The 20,523-nt window shown below is 39.7% G+C and overlaps 2 protein-coding genes across 7 annotated transcripts in view; both read right to left on the reverse strand.

Annotated features, from left to right (window-relative positions):
- Positions 1–6,217, reverse strand: part of ccdc88aa (coiled-coil domain containing 88Aa) — a 29,061-nt gene extending 22,844 nt beyond the window's left edge. For 2 of the 6 annotated variants that reach the window (XM_055213298.2, XM_055213297.2), the window contains exons 1-6: positions 5,745–6,213; positions 5,290–5,390; positions 4,263–4,368; positions 1,838–1,907; positions 888–946; positions 60–143 (exon numbers count right to left, since the gene is read on the reverse strand). In XM_055213298.2, coding sequence (XP_055069273.2) covers positions 60–143; positions 888–946; positions 1,838–1,907; positions 4,263–4,368; positions 5,290–5,390; positions 5,745–5,804 — 480 coding nt within the window. In that variant the 5' untranslated portion in view covers positions 5,805–6,213. Of the gene's footprint in view, positions 1–59; positions 144–887; positions 947–1,837; positions 1,908–4,262; positions 4,369–5,289; positions 5,391–5,744 lie in introns of all 6 variants that reach the window. The other 4 variants (XM_055213303.2, XM_055213302.2, XM_055213299.2 and 1 more) reach the window with 3 other exon arrangements.
- A 3,171-nt stretch (positions 6,218–9,388) lies between these two features.
- pld5 (phospholipase D family member 5) overlaps positions 9,389–20,523 on the reverse strand; it is a 51,716-nt gene continuing 40,581 nt past the window's right edge. Inside the window, exons 7-10 of the mRNA XM_055213304.2 lie at positions 13,716–13,867; positions 10,809–10,974; positions 10,600–10,690; positions 9,389–9,898 (exon numbers count right to left, since the gene is read on the reverse strand). Coding sequence (XP_055069279.2) covers positions 9,645–9,898; positions 10,600–10,690; positions 10,809–10,974; positions 13,716–13,867 — 663 coding nt within the window. The 3' untranslated portion in view covers positions 9,389–9,644. The remainder of the gene's footprint in view (positions 9,899–10,599; positions 10,691–10,808; positions 10,975–13,715; positions 13,868–20,523) is intronic.

Raw genomic sequence — 20,523 nt, forward strand, 5'->3', positions numbered from 1 at the left:
ATAAGATGGATCAAAGTTCAGTAAGACCTCTCTTATATTGAGCTCATGTATTTCAGTACCTCTTGAATATGAGCTGCGATTGCTGCTTTTGTGTCAAAATCAAGACTCTGGATCTTCTCAATATACTCTTCTTTTCTTTCACACTGTAAAACAAAATATTTAAGCAATGATTGAAAAACATGCTAACATCATGCAGCATTTTCATTAACTTCATTTTAAGGTTAGTAAGAAGTCTGCAAAATTATTTTTGGGTCATTAAATCAGCGTGAAATAATGTAAAAAAACTAAAGAACTAGACATGTTAGTCTACATAATATCTTTTCATAAGGCTGTTTAATTGTTTAATTGTGGTATGTGGCAAACAGTTGCTGACTATACTTTTTATTTTCCTTTCTAAAAAAATAAAACACAAACTGAATTTAACTAGACTTAACTAGACAGATGTTTTTAACCAACACAGGCCTACAGACACTGTGCAAATCAAGTCTGCAAAATCAAATTTAATCCAAACCGGCTGTTCACACTTAAGGCATATTAGAAAAAAATTTACTTCCAATATATTTTACATATAAAATGTTTGAGATCAGATCAGTGTTTAAGTCCTTTCATATTATCTACAAAAGAAAATCAGATTTAGACCACATTCATATCATATTCACATCTAAAAAAAGACAAAAACATAACAAACATGGAAAGCAGTAAAGAATCAGTGTGGAAACAGGAAACCAAGGTCAGAAAACAAGTTATTATTAAAAAATACAAGACATATCAAAATAAAAGTTCTGTCATATAAGACAAAACAATTAAGACAAAAAAAAACATTTTAAATAAACATCTAGTTAAACAGTTTAAAGGCTTGTTTTATGATGTTTGCTTTAAAATATTACCTGTACAGCACATCCAAGTAACAGTAAGAGCAACTTGCTAATTTCTTCCAGACTTTCCTCTAAAATAAAAATAAAAGTGGGGCTTAGTTGTCAATACAGCAAAAATATCCTTTAAAATTAAATAAATCAGATGACAAATATGATGAATCTTTGTCATAAGGGTTAATTTTGAATAAATACGCTTTTAATTGATGTATGGTTTGTCAGGAGATACTATTGAAAATCTGGAAATCTGAGGGTGCAAAAAAATGTTTAATATTGAGAAAATCGCTGTTAAATATGAAGTCCTTCCCAACACATATTACTAATGATAAATACATTTTTGATATATTTACCTTAAGAAATTTACAAAATATATTCATGGAACATGATTTTTACTTAATATCCTAATGATTTTTGGCATTAAAAACAGATTATTTTGACCCATACAATGTATTGTTGGCTATTGCTACAAATATATCTGTGCGTCTATGACTAATTCTGTGTTCCAGGGTTAAATTATAAACATAATGTCACTCAAAACAGGTTTCTCTTGCTTTCTCTGAAAATGTGTATTATCGTTTATAATGGGGCGGTTTCCCGGAAAGGGATTAGACTGGTCCTAGACTAAAATAAATGTAAGAGCTGTCCAAACTGAAAACAACTTACACTGACATATCTTAAAATACATCAGTGCTCTTTGTTTTGCCTCAAAATGCACACAAGTAATGTTTTTAGCAAGGCATGTTTGTTAAAACTAGTTATATTTCCTAATTAAACTAAGGCCCTTATTTTTGATGATAAAATACTTTCCCTTATTTGTGTGCATCTATAGAGATCTGTATAGAGACTGCTTAAAGATGGGATGGATTTTACAGACAGGGTCAGATATTAATGTCTGTGTTATCAGATTCAAGTCTTTAGAAGTTTTCTGCATCTTTCTGAGTCTTTTTTTAAAAAAACTGACGTACCACAGACTGGATTCCTGCCTAGCAGAAGCACATTGGGAGGAGAAACCATTATCAGCTGATGCAGGGTTTCCTAAATTAGAAAAGAATAAGAATGAAATCAGAAAAAAAGAGGTGAGAAATAAAAAATAGACCCTCCTTTAAAAAAGCAAAAACAGACTCAACGTTTCTTTGCAACCAAGCGTTTGAGCTTTTTGCGGGCTGGATTAGGAACCAATAATTGTTCCCAGTGTTCTGGAAAAGTAATTGTCGTAAACTATCTGAAATGGTTTAGGGAACTTGTGTGCAGACCCCTGGGGGATGACTTAAGTCAATTATTAAACTTTGATGTGGGAGCTCAAATGCTGATGTAACCAGATTCTGTGAAAACGTAATTTCCAAGAAGCACAGAGCCAGTGCAGAGGTAAGTTAGATTACATAAAACGTAAGTAATATATATTAGTGGTTAAACATACAGTAGTAGGCTGATAACTAGACAACCACAGTAGACTATTCATTACAGAGCATTTCAAATGAACGTGATAACAAAATATACGTTTTAACGTAATGTAACGTTTTCTTTGGTCAGCGGAAGTCACAAAATGTCTTCATACTGAAGGTATGCCACGTCATGTTTAGGTAAGGTGACCATACGTGCCATTCTTCCCGAATGCGTCCTGGCCAGGATTTAGGGTGCGTCTTCCGGAAGTCGTATTTGTGGACCGCATACGTCATAGAGAATTATTATTATTATTACATAAAAGCAACCGTTACATTTTAAGGTAAGAATGAAACTACGATTGCATGTCTTATGTTTTTAACTGAATGACGTATACGGTCAACAAATACGACTTGTGGAGGACGCACTGAAATCCTGGCCAGGACGCGTCCGGGAAGAATGGCACGTATGGTCACCCTAGTTTAGGGTCGAGGAAATGTCTCCACAATAACAGACTGGTGTGCAACCAGTAAATCATTCATTCACAACAATCAACATAACAAGAATGGCAAACACATTCCAATAACTCTTTTCAAAACTCTTGCACATCTTTTAAATACTTGATGCCATGAACCTCGCATACTTTCGACTTTTTGTTGTTTCCAGGCGGACCGTTTAAAGAACGTGACACGCACGTATCCTTTTAATACAAATCGACAAAAGTGGTGGTGGCCTTACTCTGACTGTCACTTTTCCATATGGGAATTCTTTAATGCAGATTCTTGCTCGGCCAAAATCGTTCTCAGACCTGCTGAGTAAGTCAGACAAGTGATTGATCCTCCTGAAATTCCTCAGGCTAACAAAACTCAAGGGAGGATGGCCCAGACCAATCCAGAGTAGTTTTATATGAATGTGTATATGGACTGCTCTAATATGACATATTAAATTAATTTTAAACTATATGCATGTATTTTCTCGACTGATATCATTACACAGCTTTGCTTTCACTTAAGAGTTAACTAAGGGTTCAACAAAACCCCAATATCAAAGATCAATTAAAATTCAGACACAATAGGCAACAGGATATAACTCCATTTGGCTAGTCTATTCTCTAGTGTAACCTCATTACTCTGACCACAGCATGAAAGTGAGCGAGACACGGAGAGAGAGAGAGAGACAGAGAGCTCTCATGGGATGTAAATTGGGTCATTTTCCAGCTTTGCTTTGGGCCATTGCTGTTTCCCAACTACTGATTAGACAGATGTTGGCTTGGCGGGCTCATATCTAGGCCAATCTCTTAAGAGGAGGTCTGGTGGTCTGGTGGCAAGGTTATTTCCACAGGGACAGATGTGCAGGATGCAGACTGGGCTCTCTGTGGACTGTGGAGGGGTACAGACCTTGCCTTTCTACTCAGGGGCCATCCAGTTGTGAATGCAGAACTTACCATAGTAAACTGAAACATTTAATTAAACTTACATACAGCAATTGGACACCTTTAAGCTGGTGTGAGCTTGCCAGGCTAGAAGACCAGCTGACCCACCAGCTTGACCAACATGGCTAAACTGGTTGGCTGGTCTTAGCTGGTTTGAGATAGAAGTAGCTCTCCTTATCCCTTTCAGCTGGTTTTCAGCTGACAAAGCTGGTTAAGGTGGTCAAGCTGGGAGACCAGCTCACCCACCATCTTGAGCAAACTAGTAGACCATCTTGACCAGATTTGCCAGGTTGTAAAGACCAACTACCAGCTTAAAAGTGGCCAAAACCCCTCTAAAACCAGACTGATACACCATCTTAACCAGCTAAAACAGGCTGGGAGACCAGCTAAAACCAGCTGAAAGGCTTAGGCTGGTCTTTTCAGAAGGGAGATCTGTCTTCAACTTAAATTTTGCAACTATGTTTCTCAATCAAAATTTTGAGAGGAGAAAATAAATGGGATTTTTACATTGAACCCTACTGTTGCACTCTTTTACTAAAGCAATCCTCACAAAAACTGTGTTTCTCTTCATCCCTTACCTGGTAGTACGTTTTGATGTGGTACATGAGAACAGACAGGTTTTGAGCTCTCTGAGCGACATCATTATTTACTTTGTTTAGTCCTTGACCAGTCCCTTTGGGATTTCTGTAAGAAACAGTACAGTAAAACATTAACTTGTTACCCTAGCATGAAAATTACGAGACAACAAAGACGTCTTGTTTATTCAGACCTGTTTCGTATTTTAACCTGAGCCAAGGGCAAACCTAAAAACGGCAACAAAACACAATCTGCTCATTCATGCTTATTTTTTCCACGACTTCACTGCTCAAGTAGCCGGCAGTAAGGCAGACACACAATCAAAAAAATTACTCCAGCATGCCATTTCTCCTTCATTCGACAGCTCTGACAAAGCGACCTCATACACTGCGTTCCCATAATGCACTTGTGTTTAGGATGAAGTCTCACTAAAAAATCTCAGGACAAGCCCTAATCCAACAGCCTTCCCCAATCCATGGGATTACAGAGACCAGATTCATACAGTAAGAATACTACTGGTTACTGCTTCAGCATCTTTATAGATTAGTTTGCGTTGTACAATATAAGATATTTTTATTGCTTAACAGTGATTAAATGTGCAAGAGAAAAAATTTGGGCCACCAATATGCACCCATCCTAATTTTATCCAGGAAAAAAATTAAATGATAGACTACAAAGTCTTCCTTTATTGCCACAACAAAGCGTACAGTGTTTTGGGGTATTCTGCATGGAAAGAGTCATTTAAAAAGCTGAAACACATGTTGTCTGCAACAACTGCCCGATAATGCAACCAAACAAGAGGGGTGGTGGTAACTTTATAGTTAGACGTGACGACGTCTAGACTTGTAACTCAAGGAAATGCAATCTGAGAAATTACACACGCAGTGCTTTGAAAAAGTGTCTCTAACAACATAAATGAGTGTTCAAATTGTCTGTTGTTGGTAAGATGTTTCCAAAAGCCATATTTGAATGTAAGGAGAATAAAAAGCAATATGGTTTGTATATTGCAAATGCATTAGATGTACTTACATTTGGTCCATGACTTTGTTCAGGAATATACCGCCAACCAATTCAATGTATTCAGAGAATATGTTGCTTTCTTTGTCACCTAGCTGACCAAATGTCTTAACCTTCAGAAGCGAAACATAAACAAACAGATATTGATATTGGACATCTTGCACGTGCTACTATAATATGCCATATGTCATCAAAACTAATAATCTAAACAGAAATTTGTATGTAAACAATAACTAGTATAGGAACAAATGTGTATGTATGTATATCAAATGTATTTATAAGCAAATATACATATTTTAAATATTAGATTTGGAGCATCAAAGTTTGATTTCAATCATTCTCAGTCAATATGAAAGATATCAAGGTTATATTTTCACAGAATGATCTTTACATTATGATACTTTGATACAATGCATGATACAATGTCAATTTACATTGCAACAAAATGAAAAAAAAATGAAACTTACCCAAGTAACAAGAGGGCTGGTCATGAACTGCTCTAACATGACTTGAATATCAGTCTCCATATTTACACGATCACAGATTTACCTTATGAAATTACAGTAAATCAAGCCCCATGAATCCAGCAGCGTTACAGTATTTTAACCCGCTCCATAGTAAATGTAGCCGCATCGTTTCACAGTAAAAAACTGCAATTCACTGGACTGTAACGCAAGACTTCATATTCAGGCGGAGTGTATTTCCGGTCGTTTATTGTAGGCTATATCAAAAATAAACGCTGAGGGTTGTTGCCGTTTAAAATCTTCCGTCCTCGGCTGCCGCATCCTTCACATCAAGCCCAAAGCTGCAGTGCGCGTGAGGGGTGTTGACTTCTGAAGATACATCAACTACTTACAAGTGAGAACTTATAAAGTCCCCCAGGAATACAAAACAAACAATGGGGTGTTTAAATCAAGTTGGAATTAGGAATCGTGAGACTTTAAGATTATGGTTGTAAAACGACTTTTTTTATTAAATAATAATAATAATAATAATTTTAAGTAAAAAGGTTTTCGTGAATGTTCAGCATGTTTGACTGTGTCCCAGAAGCATTAGTCTGATCTGGACACTTCACTGTAGTAATTCAATGGCAACATCAGTTTAGTCCATCTCTGACCTTAATCTGTTACCATGACAACAGCCTTCAGCCCCCTCCCCAAATCCCCTAAACAGCAGTTAAAATATAATAACAAGATTATACGGTGTAATCTCTCGTTTTACCTCTCATTAAAACAAAGATTATGGACATAATAATGGCCACATAAAAGTAAGATTCAAGTTTTGGTGAAGGATGTCCTAAAATAACTTATATTATCGCTTTTGACTAGTTATGTCTAGTGTTTTAAAGAAACAAAACAGGTAATTTGGACATCCCTGTTCAAAAATAAAAACCATTACAGAAATTCCACTAGTTTTCTTACCGATAAGAAACTCCACTAGTTTTCTTACCGATAAAACCACTACAACATTTCTTTTTGTAGTCTGTTTCAGTAGGACTTAATGCTCCCACCAATAGAAGCAATCAACCCATACAATTCCCATTAAATCCAATAGAATTTCTTTGATTTTTTTTATTGTTTTGATTCAATATAAATATATAACTAGTTAGGTCAACATGGTATTATAGTTTAGGTTCATTGCAAGTAGATTTGTGAAAGAGTTGCAGCAGCTAAATTCTGTAAAATAATAACAATATTTTAGCGCCATCTTGCGGACGGGTAAATCATTTCTGTTTGGGCAGAATAGTTTTCGCGGTTTCTCAATTCGAAGGCTGCAGCCTCCGGAAGTCGCATATGCAGGCTGCACACGTCATCAAGCCTGGTTTATTTAAGTTAACTGAGCATTACATTCGCTGTTCATAAGCATATTACATTAATTTACGATTAACTAGGAATAATAGTAAATTTTATAATTGTTAATATTCTGAAATAAGATCGTCTTGATGACGTATGCAGCCTGCAAATGCGACCTTTGGAGGCTGCAGCTTTCGAATTGAGACACGGCCTTTAATTATAGTCCAACCCTAAACACACGCTAGTACAATCCTTGTCATATCATAACCTAACCTAAACCTGTAACCTTAACCCTAAAAAGAGCAATCCTTTAAAAGGGGTGTCAGGAAGTGAGGACCATGCCGCATAGCATATGCAAAGAAGATACTAGATCAAATGAAATACAACGTAACACATTTCTTCTTTTAACACTTTAATAGTTACATTTTGCTTATGGTTTCAAGCTCAGAATCGTTGTAGTTTCTTTTACACAACCACACTTTTCTGCTAAACATTTCCCACGCAAAAACTGTCCGTTTTGACAATACATTTTGATCATTTACTTTGCACAGCATGTGCTTTTCAGAACTAGATAAAATGTATACTATTGGAGTCTGTAATGTATTGATAACAGGAGACCTCATGTGGTTCTTTGGTTGATCTGAACTTGCTTTTTACTCGTGCGTGTGTCTGCCAATGTAATAAATATGGTAACGTAATAGCGCCTCACAGCGTTCACTAAATTACATTACATGTACATATACATACCGTACATGCCTATACAGTTGACACACAGTAACCATTGATTTCGATAGTAGGAAAAACTAATTCTATGAAAATCAATAGGTACCATCAACTGTGTGTTTATCATACTGAATATTTACAATTTGCGGTCAGAGCGGCCCTGACACGTTTCCGAGGAGATTTAATCACTTTTAAAGGGATGGTTCACCCAAAAATGAAAAATCTGTCATCATTTACTTACTCTCATGTTGTTACAAACCTGTATAATTTTCTTTGTCCAGCTGACCACAAAAGAAGATATATTGACCAAGGTACCAAACCATTTTGAGCACCATCCAGTATTTTTCCTAAGTTAATTGTGCTTTTGTTTCTTGCTTCATTATAAATATTTTTCTTTGTGTTCAGCAGAACTAATACATGTACAACATGAGGGTGAGTAAATGATGACACAATTAAAATTTTTAACTATCCCCTTAACTCAGCACATCACAGAAAAATCAGATAAAAGAATCGATTCACGCCCAGGATAAGGAGAGCTGTCGTAAGAAAAAAACCATCCCAAATTCGCCCCGATTATCTTCTAGTGTTTAGCCTTAAATAATAACAGAATTTAGATTTTTGGATGAACTATCCCCTAAACATATTTCTACACATGTATGTTTGAACATATTTATATTTGACATCATACACGCAGAGCGAATGTGTTTTCACCTACATCATTGATCCAGACTGCACTATCACTCATACATATAAAAAACATAATGCTTCTTGATGCTGAAAAATTATGAAGGTAATATATTGCATTAGACTCCAAATAAATTGTTTCTTCGAGAGCGGCTAAATTGAATTCGTTTTGATAGCCATTTTCTCACAGCCTACACATCCACACAGTGAGAAATCGATCGCACGAATGTTGCCTATTACAACCAGCAGTCAACGTTTAATGAACTCTTTAATATTTAATTATAACAGTCAATCAGGGGGGTGCTATACTCGTAAAGGGATATTATTAAATTAGCATTCAATGTACAAAAACCAATATCATAGGCACATGGGAATATAACTCAGTCCAATATATTACCTATGCTACAGCAAGCAGTTTCATAATATGCATGTATTGAGTATATCATAAAATGCATTGCATAATAAGAGGTAGTCATCCAGGAAGCAACAATAGCAGTTTATAGCAGCATATATGAGGACAAGACATGCTATAGAATCAATGTTAAAGGCGAGCAATTCGCAGTATAGCCTATATATAGTTTAATTACACATCAATCTACTCTATAGAGCTATATTTAAAGGGTGTAAGCTTTGCTTGCATTCTATATAAAAATTCTCATGTGCATGTGATTATTGGATCAAGCTTGAAAAAATTGTGCATGCGGTATCATGTAAACATTTTGCATATATAGACATGTTATAATATTTAGTTAAACGGAAAGCAATATGCAAAGTCTCTTTGTATTTTCGAAAAAAATATCTACTATTAAAAAAATGCATATGTTAATGAGCTATTTAGCATTTTGATGAAAACCTACTTACACAAACATTATAAAAATTTGGCAATGTCCTTTCATGAAAATTCTCCAAGATCTGAATATTTTGGTTTTTAAATATTTAGACGACAGTCCTCACACACACACTAGTTGCTTATCTAAATAAGCATGCATTATAACTGTCCTGTATTACAGGAAAACATATTAAAATTGTAAAAAATGGTCCACAAAAATCCTTTAAAGATTATAATTGAGTTCCATTGACATGTTAAGAGTCATGGCACAAATTTTCCGAGGCACGGTTGTGTGCTTTGCTCATTGGTCCCGCTTTAGAGAAACTCCCCCCCTTCGCTCATTTACGTTCTGTGCTTTGTGGTTTTATCTTCAGTGCCTGTAGTTTCTGCCACGTGTTTGGGCTCTCTTGCAGGATGTTCCTGCCAGCCTGCAGGCTTATTGTGTAGGGTGAAAACCAGTCTCTTTCGAATACGGCAGTCATCTGCTCTACAATAGAGTTCTGCCCGTCCTCAGTCTGGTTCTGGGACTCCTCAATCACCAGCCCGACTCCTGCGTTAAAGGCAAATTCACTGCCAACCCAGTCCAGATTCCCTTGGTTAATAGAGAATGTGAATATTAATGCATATAAAGTGAGTAATTAGGCAAATTGTGCATGAACAAGTTGGTAGTCTTTATAAATGTCATGTAGGAGCAGAGTCTTGCTTTGATATTTGGGGCATGATGTCATGTACCAATTCTATGCATTTGGTGCGTTATACCTTTTACGTTTTTGCTGATTCATGAATTCTTTGGTGTTCAATGTTGTTTTATAGTTTAGATTTGACTAAAAAGTCCTTTAACCCTATTGTGACAACTTGCCCCATAAACACTCTATAAAATATGCTGGGTTATTTTCAGCCCAGCATTGGGTCAAAAACGACAAACCCTGTTCAGCTAAATTAACACAGAAAATGTTTTTTTATTTGACCCAACAATGAGTTAAAACATCAAAATACTTTAGGTTAAAACAACCCAGCATATGTTACATTAAAAACCAACAGGTTGGGTTTGTCCCCTTTTAAAATAACCCACCACTTTTTAGAGACAAGACCATTGTTGTGACTTTTTATCAGGAATGTCAATGTTTGGTTAATGAACCATATACTTTACCTTGGGCAATGCAGAAGACATATTCTTTTGCATTTTATTTTATAGATTTTTTCGGCAGTACAAATGTGCAGTTATTTTTTATGTCAATATAACACAATAAATTGAACCTGACATTGAAAGTAAGTAGATTGCGAGAGTCTTACCGATGTATACCGCATTGTCTGTCACCATGAATTTATTCTCATTTACTCTCTGCTGAAATCCACCCGTCTGTTCCTTGCCTTTGTAAAATCTCTGAGTCAAAACAGATTTGTACATATAAAGAACAACCTTGAATATTGTATTGCATTTGGGCTATATATCTGTATCTGTGTGCATCTAAAGATAAACAAGCAATAGATTCTTTCCTCACCACCTCGACCGAGCAGCCGGGAAGCCCTGTGCACAGCGCCTGCATTGATGTCATAAAGTTATATGTCAACGGGTGTGTGCGTGTCCACATGTTTATAAGGAGACGAACTTTGACCTCTCTCAGGACCGCAGCCTCCCGGAGCATCTCGTCAACTGGTGACCAGTATCTGCAAAAAACAAAATACTGTACACTGGTATTCATAAGAAGTCTTTTTTAATCTTAAAGCAATATCACAGAGCAAAAATGTTATGGCTGTATATCAGTCGCAGTGGTGATGCTGTGACACAAGGCCACAGGTAATCAATTCAAATATACAAGGCCGACACAGCACGACTGGAGGTGTAATATTGCCCTTTTATTGCCCCTCATTCAATCAGATTCAAGGACGGGAACAGATGTAATGGTTTGATTCTTACTGCAAAATGTTGTGTTTTTTTACCAAAGTCTTTATTTATACATTTCCTTATTAATAGAGAATTTGTATGCCAGTGTGCGAGTTAAAAAATAAATAGATATTTTGGCATTGTTATTGGGGCATTGTTAATTTATGCAGTTGGTCTTATAAGTTACCTTTTTACGTTTGTGATATTTTATGAATCGCTCAGAATTGCTTTATAAAAAATGTTGTCCTTGTGTTCATTAAATGACTAATAATATGTAATTTAATATCAGGTTTCCATTGTGTCCATACAATGTAACATGACCATTATTTGTATATGGTCCTTACTTTAAAAAATAAAGGGTCAAAATATGAACCCCAGCTGTCAACAGGGCTAAATGTGAGTAAAAATGTGTGAGTAAAAAAATAAATAGTTATTTTGGCATTGTTATAGAGACAGAGCGCAGTTATGCAAATTTGAAAACCACGCCCACCGGGGGGGAATTCAATCCAACCGTCTCCATTGACTTTGTATTGCGAGAAGCCGCCTCCTTGTCATTTCTGGCTTATAACAAAAAACTGAATAATGCCTAAAAGCTGCTGTGTGACAATATGTACAGCTAACAAGCCAAAGAACCCAGAAATAAGTTTTTATAAGCTGTCGAGCCGTAAAACCCAGTCTTTAAGGAGAATAAAGTGGATCGCCGACTACGTTTCCCCCTAGTGGACGCAGTTTTACTAATAGAAGTAGGCTACTATGAAAAGTTGCCTGTATCCATTTTTGTGTCTTTAAACGCTCGTTTTTTGGGGTCGACAGCTTATAAAAACTTATTTACAGATTAAACTTAAAAACAGAATAATACCTAAAAGCTGCTGTGTGACAAGGTGTACATCTAACACGCCAAAAAAATAAATAAATAATTTTTTATAAGCTGTCGACTTCAAAAAACGAGCGTTTAGACACAGAAATGGAAACAGGCAACTTTTCATAGTACTCCTATTAGTAAAGCTGCGTCCAATAGGGGGAAACGTAATCGGCGATCCACTTTATTCTCCTTAAAGACTGGGTTTTACGGCTTGACAGCTTATAAAAACTTATTTCTGTGTTCTTTGGCTTGTTAGCTGTACATATTGTCCCAAAGCAGCTTTTAGGCATTATTCAGTTTTTTGTTATAAGCCAGAAATGACAAGGAGGCGGCTTCTCGCAATACAAACTCAATGGAGACGGTTGGATTGCTTGCCCCCCCGGTGGGCGTGGTTTTCAGGTTGTGACGCGCTGCGCTCTGTCTCTATTGTGGCATATTGTCACGTGTTAATTTTATGCAGTTAGTTAGTCTCTGTGTTACCTTTTAATGTTTTTGATATTTCATGAATCGTTTTGGTCTTTATATTGCTTTATACATTTTGTGTTCATTAAACAACCCATATGTATTTTAATGTCAGGTTCCTATTGTGACAACTTGCCCCCATTGTGACAACGTGCCCTATATAGTGTTACATTAACACTATTAAGACATGGTCCTTTACTTAAAAAGGTTTAAAATATGAACCTATCCCCGGAGATGTATGTGAGTAAAAAATGTGCAATATATAAATGGTTTTTGTGGCATTATAATTGGGGCATGTTGTCACATGTTATGCAGTTACTCTTTGCATTGGTTTCTATGGGTCAAACTATGAACCCCAGCTATCACCAGGGCTGTATTTGAGTAAAAAATGTGCGAGTAAAATAATAAATAGTTATTTTTGGCATTGTTATTGGGGCATGTTGTCACACCTTTTTACGTTCTTAATATTTCATGAATCGTTTTGATCTTCAGAATTGCTTTATTTTTTTTGTGTTCATTAAACAACCCATAATATGTATTTTAATGTCAGGTTCCTATTGTGACAACTTGCCCTATATAGTGTGACATGATTATTGGGACATGGTCCTTTACTTTTATGAAAAAAGTTTTAAAATATGAACCCTAGCTGTCACCGGGGCTGTATGTGAGTAAAACATGTGCAATAAATAAATAATTATTTTGGCATTGTTATTGGGTCATATTGTCAAACCTTTTTAGGTTTTTAATATTTCATGAATCGAATTGAATTGAATCGTTTTGATCTCCAGAATTGCTATATACATTTTTATTTATTCTTGTGTTTATTAAACAACCCATAATATGTCATTTAATGTCAGGTTCCCATTGTGACAACTTGCCCCATAAAGTGTGACATGACCATTATTGGGAAATTGTCCTTCACTCTCAAATAAAAGGGTCAAAATTTAAACCCGAGTTGTCACCAGGGCAGTACCCTTTCAAAAAACACAGCTTTGCACCTCTTTTGCCTCAGAGGTACATATTTTAGGACCTTTTTAAAGGGTACTGTACTGCCCAGCTGAGGTTCATATTTTGACAGTGTTTTCAGGAATATCAATTTATTTATCACTATAAAACACAAGTCAGGAATATTTCTTAACAGGCATATTTCACAGTAAACGAATGTAAGCGTTATTCTCTTTCTGTGAAAATCAGCATTACCTTATAATCCCTGATTCTGGCAAGCTGTGGTTCACTAGGGGCAGGTAATCTGTTACGGAGATATAGATGAATCTCCTCGCCTTTTGGATCACCTGACGCATGGCATCTATATCTCTGCTTCGACCCTTTGGGCAAAAAAGCTGTGGTGACGTCTGTTAAATAAAAGAAGTGAGAAATTATAAAAAAGCTGATTTTAGTTTCCAAGTCGGCTCATATTTAGTTTGCTAGGTCAGAAAACCGGCAAAGTAATGAGATAGCCGTCTGTGTGCATACATCATTGTCAGAGGAAACTTTATTACTGAGCTGAAAATGACTCCCTATAGTTTATAACATTACAGCACAATTCATTAGAGCGAATGATGGATGTGTTCAGTAAACACAGTGTCACTAGAAAAAACTCAAGATTCATTACACTCAAGTTAAGAGTCGGATGCCCTGTATGAGGTGAAATCACCAAGATTAATAACCTGTGGAGTAAGTGATTTTTCCTTAATCTGGTGAAACCAATGGTTTGCATGTAAACTTTGCATTAAGAATTGGTTGAATGTTTGAATGTAGAATTGGTCTTGATATGAGCAATATCAATATTAAATCTATCATTTTGGCTAGTGCTGTTATGAATGCATTATTTATATACATATTATTATTATTATATTATTTTTATGCAAAACAGCAAGTTATAAGAAATGCCTGGAGTATTATGGGGGATATTAGGCACCCCTTGTCACGGTGGGTAAATACACTGCTCTCTCTGTGTCTCGTGTATAGTGTTTACTCACTTGTGATGGCATGTGCTCGTTATCCCGATTCCCTTCACCTGTGTTGATTGTCTCACTCCAGCTGCTCATCATTACAGACTCTCCATATATATACTCACTCTGCTCTCTGTTCCTCGTCAGATCCTCGCTCTTTGTTTGGCCTCCGTGTCATTCTGGATTGTTTGTACTGCGTGTGTGGATTGTTTCGTGTCGTCTTCGTGTTGGATGTTCCGGTCTCTGTCCCAGGATTATATTCCACTTCAGACCTACACCACCAACGACCATCACAACCACCATCACCCGCTTTACCACCGTAGTCCTTCGTGCACCATTACCATCATCTGGACATTGTGTTATTGATATCCCTGTGTTTGTCTTCATTCTAAATAAACCTGTGTTATTTTCCTGCATCTGCTTCCAGCGTGTTTTGTACGTCACAGAAGGATCTGACCAGAAATGGAAGCAGCGGGAAATCACTCCCCATCTCCTCTCGAGGAGTTTCTCCAGCGGGCGGTTCAGAGGATGGACCGTCAGGATAAAGTTATAGAGGAGATGGGTCGAGCAGTCCAAGTAATGGTGACGAAGGTGTCCGAGCTGACCCTACAACAGCAACAACAACTACCTCCCACTGCGCCTCCCACACCCCCAGCTACATCTTCTTCACCAGAGGGAGCCTCTCAGTCGGAGCCTAGACTTCCCATCCCGGACAAATACGCTGGTGAGCCGAATTTTTGCCGCACCTTTTTGTCTCATTGTTCTCTCCATTTTGCTTTGCAACCCAGAACTTTCTCCAGTGAGCAAACCAAGGTGGCGTTCGTGCTCTCTCTCCTGACTGGGAAGGCTGCCCTCTGGGGGACGGCGGTGTGGGAGAACCGTGACGACTGCTGTTCTTCGTTCCCCGCTCTATCTGATGAGATGAAGAGGGTGTTTGATCGCTCCGTCGCCGGGAAAGAGGCCGCGAGACGTCTCTCAGAGCTCCGTCAGGAGGATAAGACCGTCTCTGACTACGCGATCGAGTTTCGCACCCTGGCGGCGGAGTGTAGGTGGAACGAAGAAGCGCAGTGGGACCATTTCCTGCATGGGTTGGCTGACCGCATCCAGCAAGAGATCCATGTGGTGGACTTACCCACGTCCCTGAATGCTCTCATCGACCTGGCCATCAGGGTCGACGCCCGACTCAGCCAGGCGGCACGCCGGAGGGCTACCACGCCGTTACCCGTGAGACTGGATCATCTCCAAACCAGCCAGAGCGATGCGGTCAGTCCCTCCAACGATCTCGAGCCCATGCAGGTGGGTCGAGCTCGGCTTTCCCGGGAGGAGAAGCTCCGGCGGAGGTCCCTTGGATTGTGCTTATACTGCGGTAAAGCCGGGCACCAGATCCATCAGTGCCCGGTAAAAGACCAAGCCCGATAGTAAATCTGAGGCTACTATCGGGCGGGATCTCCTCCATGAAGACCTCATCGACATCTACGCTTCTCCCGGTGAAACTACGGTGGTCCACTCACTCTCACGATTGTCACGCACTTTTGGATTCGGGAGCTGAGGGGAGTTTCATCGATCACGTCACTGCACGTAAGCTTCAGATACCACTTACACAGCTTACTCACCAGATTGCCCCGTTCGCTCTTAATGGACACAAGCTTCCTACCATAACCCACATCACGGAACCTGTTTCACTCATCACATCGGGCAATCACCACGAGAACATTTCCTTCTATGTCACAGACTCCCCTCTCTCACCCATTGTTCTCGGACACACCTGGCTTCACCAACATAATCCGAAGATCGACTGGCGTCTTGGGACAGTTATCAGCTGGAGTGAGGGGTGTCACAAGTCTTGTCTTTTGTCTGCGTGTCTAACTGTTTCTGAGTCTGTGTTTCAGGGGGAAGCAGTGGATTTATCTAACGTGCCCGCAGAGTACCAGGACCTGAAGGAGGTGTTCAGTAAGTCGCGGGCTGATTCTCTACCTCCTCACCGTCCCTATGACTGTGCGATAGAGTTACTTCCCGGTACTTTTCCGCCTAAAGGCAAGTTATACTCTTTATCTGTTCCTGAGATGAAGGCCATGGAGAAATATATTTCTGATTCTCTAGCAACGGGGTTCATTCGTTCTTCCTCTTCTCCAGCGGGGGCGGGGTTCTTTTTTGTGGGGAAGAAGGATGGATCCTTGCGACCTTGTATTGATTACCGAGGGTTGAACAACATTACGGTAAAGAATACGTATCCTTTGCCATTAATGTCTTCAGCTTTCGAGAGGTTGCAAGGAGCGTCCGTCTTCACTAAATTGGACTTACGTAATGCTTATCATTTGGTCCGCATCAGGGAGGGGAATGAATGGAAGACTGCGTTTAACACCCCTCGTGGCCATTTTGAGTACTGCGTGATGCCTTTCGGGCTATCTAACTCGCCGGCAGTCTTCCAAGCACTCGTTAATGACGTGTTGCGAGACATGGTAGATCAGTTCATATATGTCTACCTGGATGACATATTGATTTTTTCATCGTCTCTCCAGGAACATGTGCAACACGTACGACGAGTGCTTCTGCGGTTGCTAGAGAATGGGCTTTTTGTCAAGGCGGAGAAATGCGTTTTTCATGCACAGTCTGTTCCTTTTTTAGGGCACATCATTTCGACTGAGGGTGTCCGCATGGATCCTGATAAGGTTAAGGCTGTGGTGAATTGGCCATCCCCAGATTCTCGCAAGGCCCTGCAGAGATTTCTGGGGTTCGCCAATTTTTATAGGCGTTTCATTCGCAATTTCAGCCAACTAGCCGCTCCTCTGACTGCCTTGACCTCCCCTAGTACTGCGTTCAGGTGGTCAGACGCAGCCGAGGCTGCATTTGCCAAAATCAAGAGATGCTTTGTTTCAGCTCCCATTCTTGTTTCCCCTGACCGCACACGTCAGTTCATAGTGGAGGTCGATGCATCAGAGGTGGGGGTAGGAGCAGTGCTTTCCCAGCGCACATCCTCAGACGGAAAGGTTCACCCTTGCGCGTTTTTGTCTCATCGGTTATCCCCGGCGGAAAGTAATTATGACATTGGTAACAGAGAGTTATTGGCAGTCAAACTTGCATTGGAGGAATGGCATCACTGGTTAGAAGGTTCGGGTGTACCTTTTATCGTTTGGACCGACCACAAGAACCTCGAATACATTAAAACTGCCAAAAGACTTAACTCCAGGCAGGCTCGGTGGGCTTTATTTTTCGGACGTTTCGATTTTACTCTTTCATACCGTCCGGGTTCTAAAAACATCAAACCCGATGCTTTGTCTCGACTTTTTGAGCGTTCCGGTCGCACTTCTACTCCCGAGCATATTTTACCGGAGACTCTATTTATCTCCGCGCTCAGATGGGAGGTCGAATCGAAGGTTTTGACAGCCTTAGAAGGGGTAACGCCTCCGTCTCGTTGCCCATCGAACCGCTTATTTGTGCCGGAGAAGTTAAGGTCCAACGTAATCCAGTGGGGTCACTGTTCCAAGGTAGCTTGTCATCCAGGGGTGAATCGCACTAAGTTTTTAGTCAAACAACGATTCTGGTGGCCAGTTATGGCTCGTGACATTCACGATTTTGTTTTGGCTTGCTCGGTGTGTGCCACTGGTAAGACTTCGAATCGCCCTCCTGACGGGTTACTTTTACCGCTGCCAGTCCCTTCGAGACCCTGGTCCCACATTGCGCTAGATTTTATTACCGCCCGCCCCCCCGCCCCGGGGAATACGGGGCTTTTAACCGTAGTGGACCGCTTAGCGAAGGCGCCTCAGTTCCTCCCCATGCCCCAAATACCATCAGCCAAGGAGACAGCAGTTACTGTCGTAGACCACGTCTTCCGGTTACATGGCCTTCCGACAGACGTGGTCTCCGACAGGGGTCCCCAATTTGTGTCCAAATTTTGGAGAGAATTTTGTAAGTTATTAGGAGCGACTGTTAGTCTGTCCTCCGGGTTCCATCCCCAGAGCAATGGTCAGACCGAGCGAGCCAACCAAGATGTGGAAAGAGTGTTACGATGTTTGGCTTCCAAGAATCCTTCGTCCTGGAGCCAACATCTCTCTATGGTGGAGTACGCACACAATTCGTTGCCAGTGTCATCTACGGGCCTATCTCCGTTTGAATGTAGTCTAGGTTACCAGCCACCTAATTTTCCCAGTCTGGAATCCGAGATTGCGGTTCCCTCCGCTCACGCCTATGTTCAGAGGTGTCACCGCACCTGGACTAGAGCTCGTGAAGCTCTACTCCGGGTGGGGGCGCGCACCAAGGCTAAAGCCGATCGCCACCGGTCTAAGCCTCCCGTATACGTCGTCGGTCAAAAAGTGTGGCTTTCTACTCAGAACATTCCGATGCGTTCCGTCTCGAACAAGCTTGCTCCCAAATTTATTGGCCCATTTGCTGTTGCCAAGATTATTAACCCGGTAACAGTCCGCCTTAATCTCCCTCCTGCGTACAGGAGAATTCATCCTGCGTTTCACATCTCTAAAATTAAACCTGTTTTTCGTTCACGACTTAACCCGCCAGTTCCGGTTCCCCCCCCGCCTCGTCTCGTAGCAGGGGAACCTACCTATTCGGTGAATCGTATTCTGGACTCTAGGCGGAGGGGACGCGGATTTCAGTTCTTGGTGGACTGGGAAGGTTACGGTCCGGAGGAGAGAAGTTGGGTGCCTGCTCGGGACATACTGGATCACTCCCTTATTGATGATTACCATCAACAGGTACAGCAGGCTAGGAACGTCAGGTGACGTCCTAGGGGAGGGGGTACTGTCACGGTGGGTAAATACACTGCTCTCTCTGTGTCTCGTGTATAGTGTTTACTCACTTGTGATGGCATGTGCTCGTTATCCCGATTCCCTTCACCTGTGTTGATTGTCTCACTCCAGCTGCTCATCATTACAGACTCTCCATATATATACTCACTCTGCTCTCTGTTCCTCGTCAGATCCTCGCTCTTTGTTTGGCCTCCGTGTCATTCTGGATTGTTTGTACTGCGTGTGTGGATTGTTTCGTGTCGTCTTCGTGTTGGATGTTCCGGTCTCTGTCCCAGGATTATATTCCACTTCAGACCTACACCACCAACGACCATCACAACCACCATCACCCGCTTTACCACCGTAGTCCTTCGTGCACCATTACCATCATCTGGACATTGTGTTATTGATATCCCTGTGTTTGTCTTCATTCTAAATAAACCTGTGTTATTTTCCTGCATCTGCTTCCAGCGTGTTTCGTACGTCACACCCCTTGCATACACATTTTTAAATATAGCCCTCAGGCGAAAGGCTTTAGAGTTTAATGTGCATGACCAGCCGCTACCAGTTAACTTTTAAGAAGCTAAATGTCTCTCTGCAAGTAATATATGTTTATTGTCTATATATGAGGAACCAAATTTATATTATGTATTATGCATGTATTAAGATGCTTTTAAACTTGTCTGTTGAGCACATAATGCTATTTCCCAATGTGCGATTAATAAAGCTACAAGCATTATTCATTATGCAGACAAAATGGATTATGCTGTATTGGGAATAAATCATCACTTGGTCCATTTAGCCTCGACTCTGTTCCTAAACATAGCTTTGTAGACTAGTGACAAAATGTTTAATGTGTCTCATCTGTATTTTGCTTTGGATAAAAACATCAGCTAATTTAATAAATGTATTATGAAAGCCATATAGGACACCTGGGGCTAGTTTGTCACAAGCACTACATCTCAGATTTCAGAAAGATTTAGGTTGCATTTTATTTTACAGTACGTGTACTTACCTTGGCTTGTACATATATGGTAAATAAGTTGTACTTACCAACAAATGTGTGGTACTTACTTTTAGGTATCTCTACATGGTAATTAATTGGTATCATTACTGTACTTACCAGTGGTACATACTTGGTAGTTATTATGTAACTCTAGGTAAGTACTGGTTAATAATAACATATACATACTTATAGTGTAGGTATACTGTAACCAGGGACGTGCACAGACATTTTAAGGGGCAGGGGCTCAAGTGAAATAAAGGGCACCTTTCATAATTATGTATTTTTTTTTTTTTAAAACAAAAAGTATATAT

The sequence above is a fragment of the Misgurnus anguillicaudatus genome, chromosome 8, assembly GCF_027580225.2.
Source record: "Misgurnus anguillicaudatus chromosome 8, ASM2758022v2, whole genome shotgun sequence".
Lineage (NCBI taxonomy): Eukaryota > Metazoa > Chordata > Actinopteri > Cypriniformes > Cobitidae > Misgurnus > Misgurnus anguillicaudatus.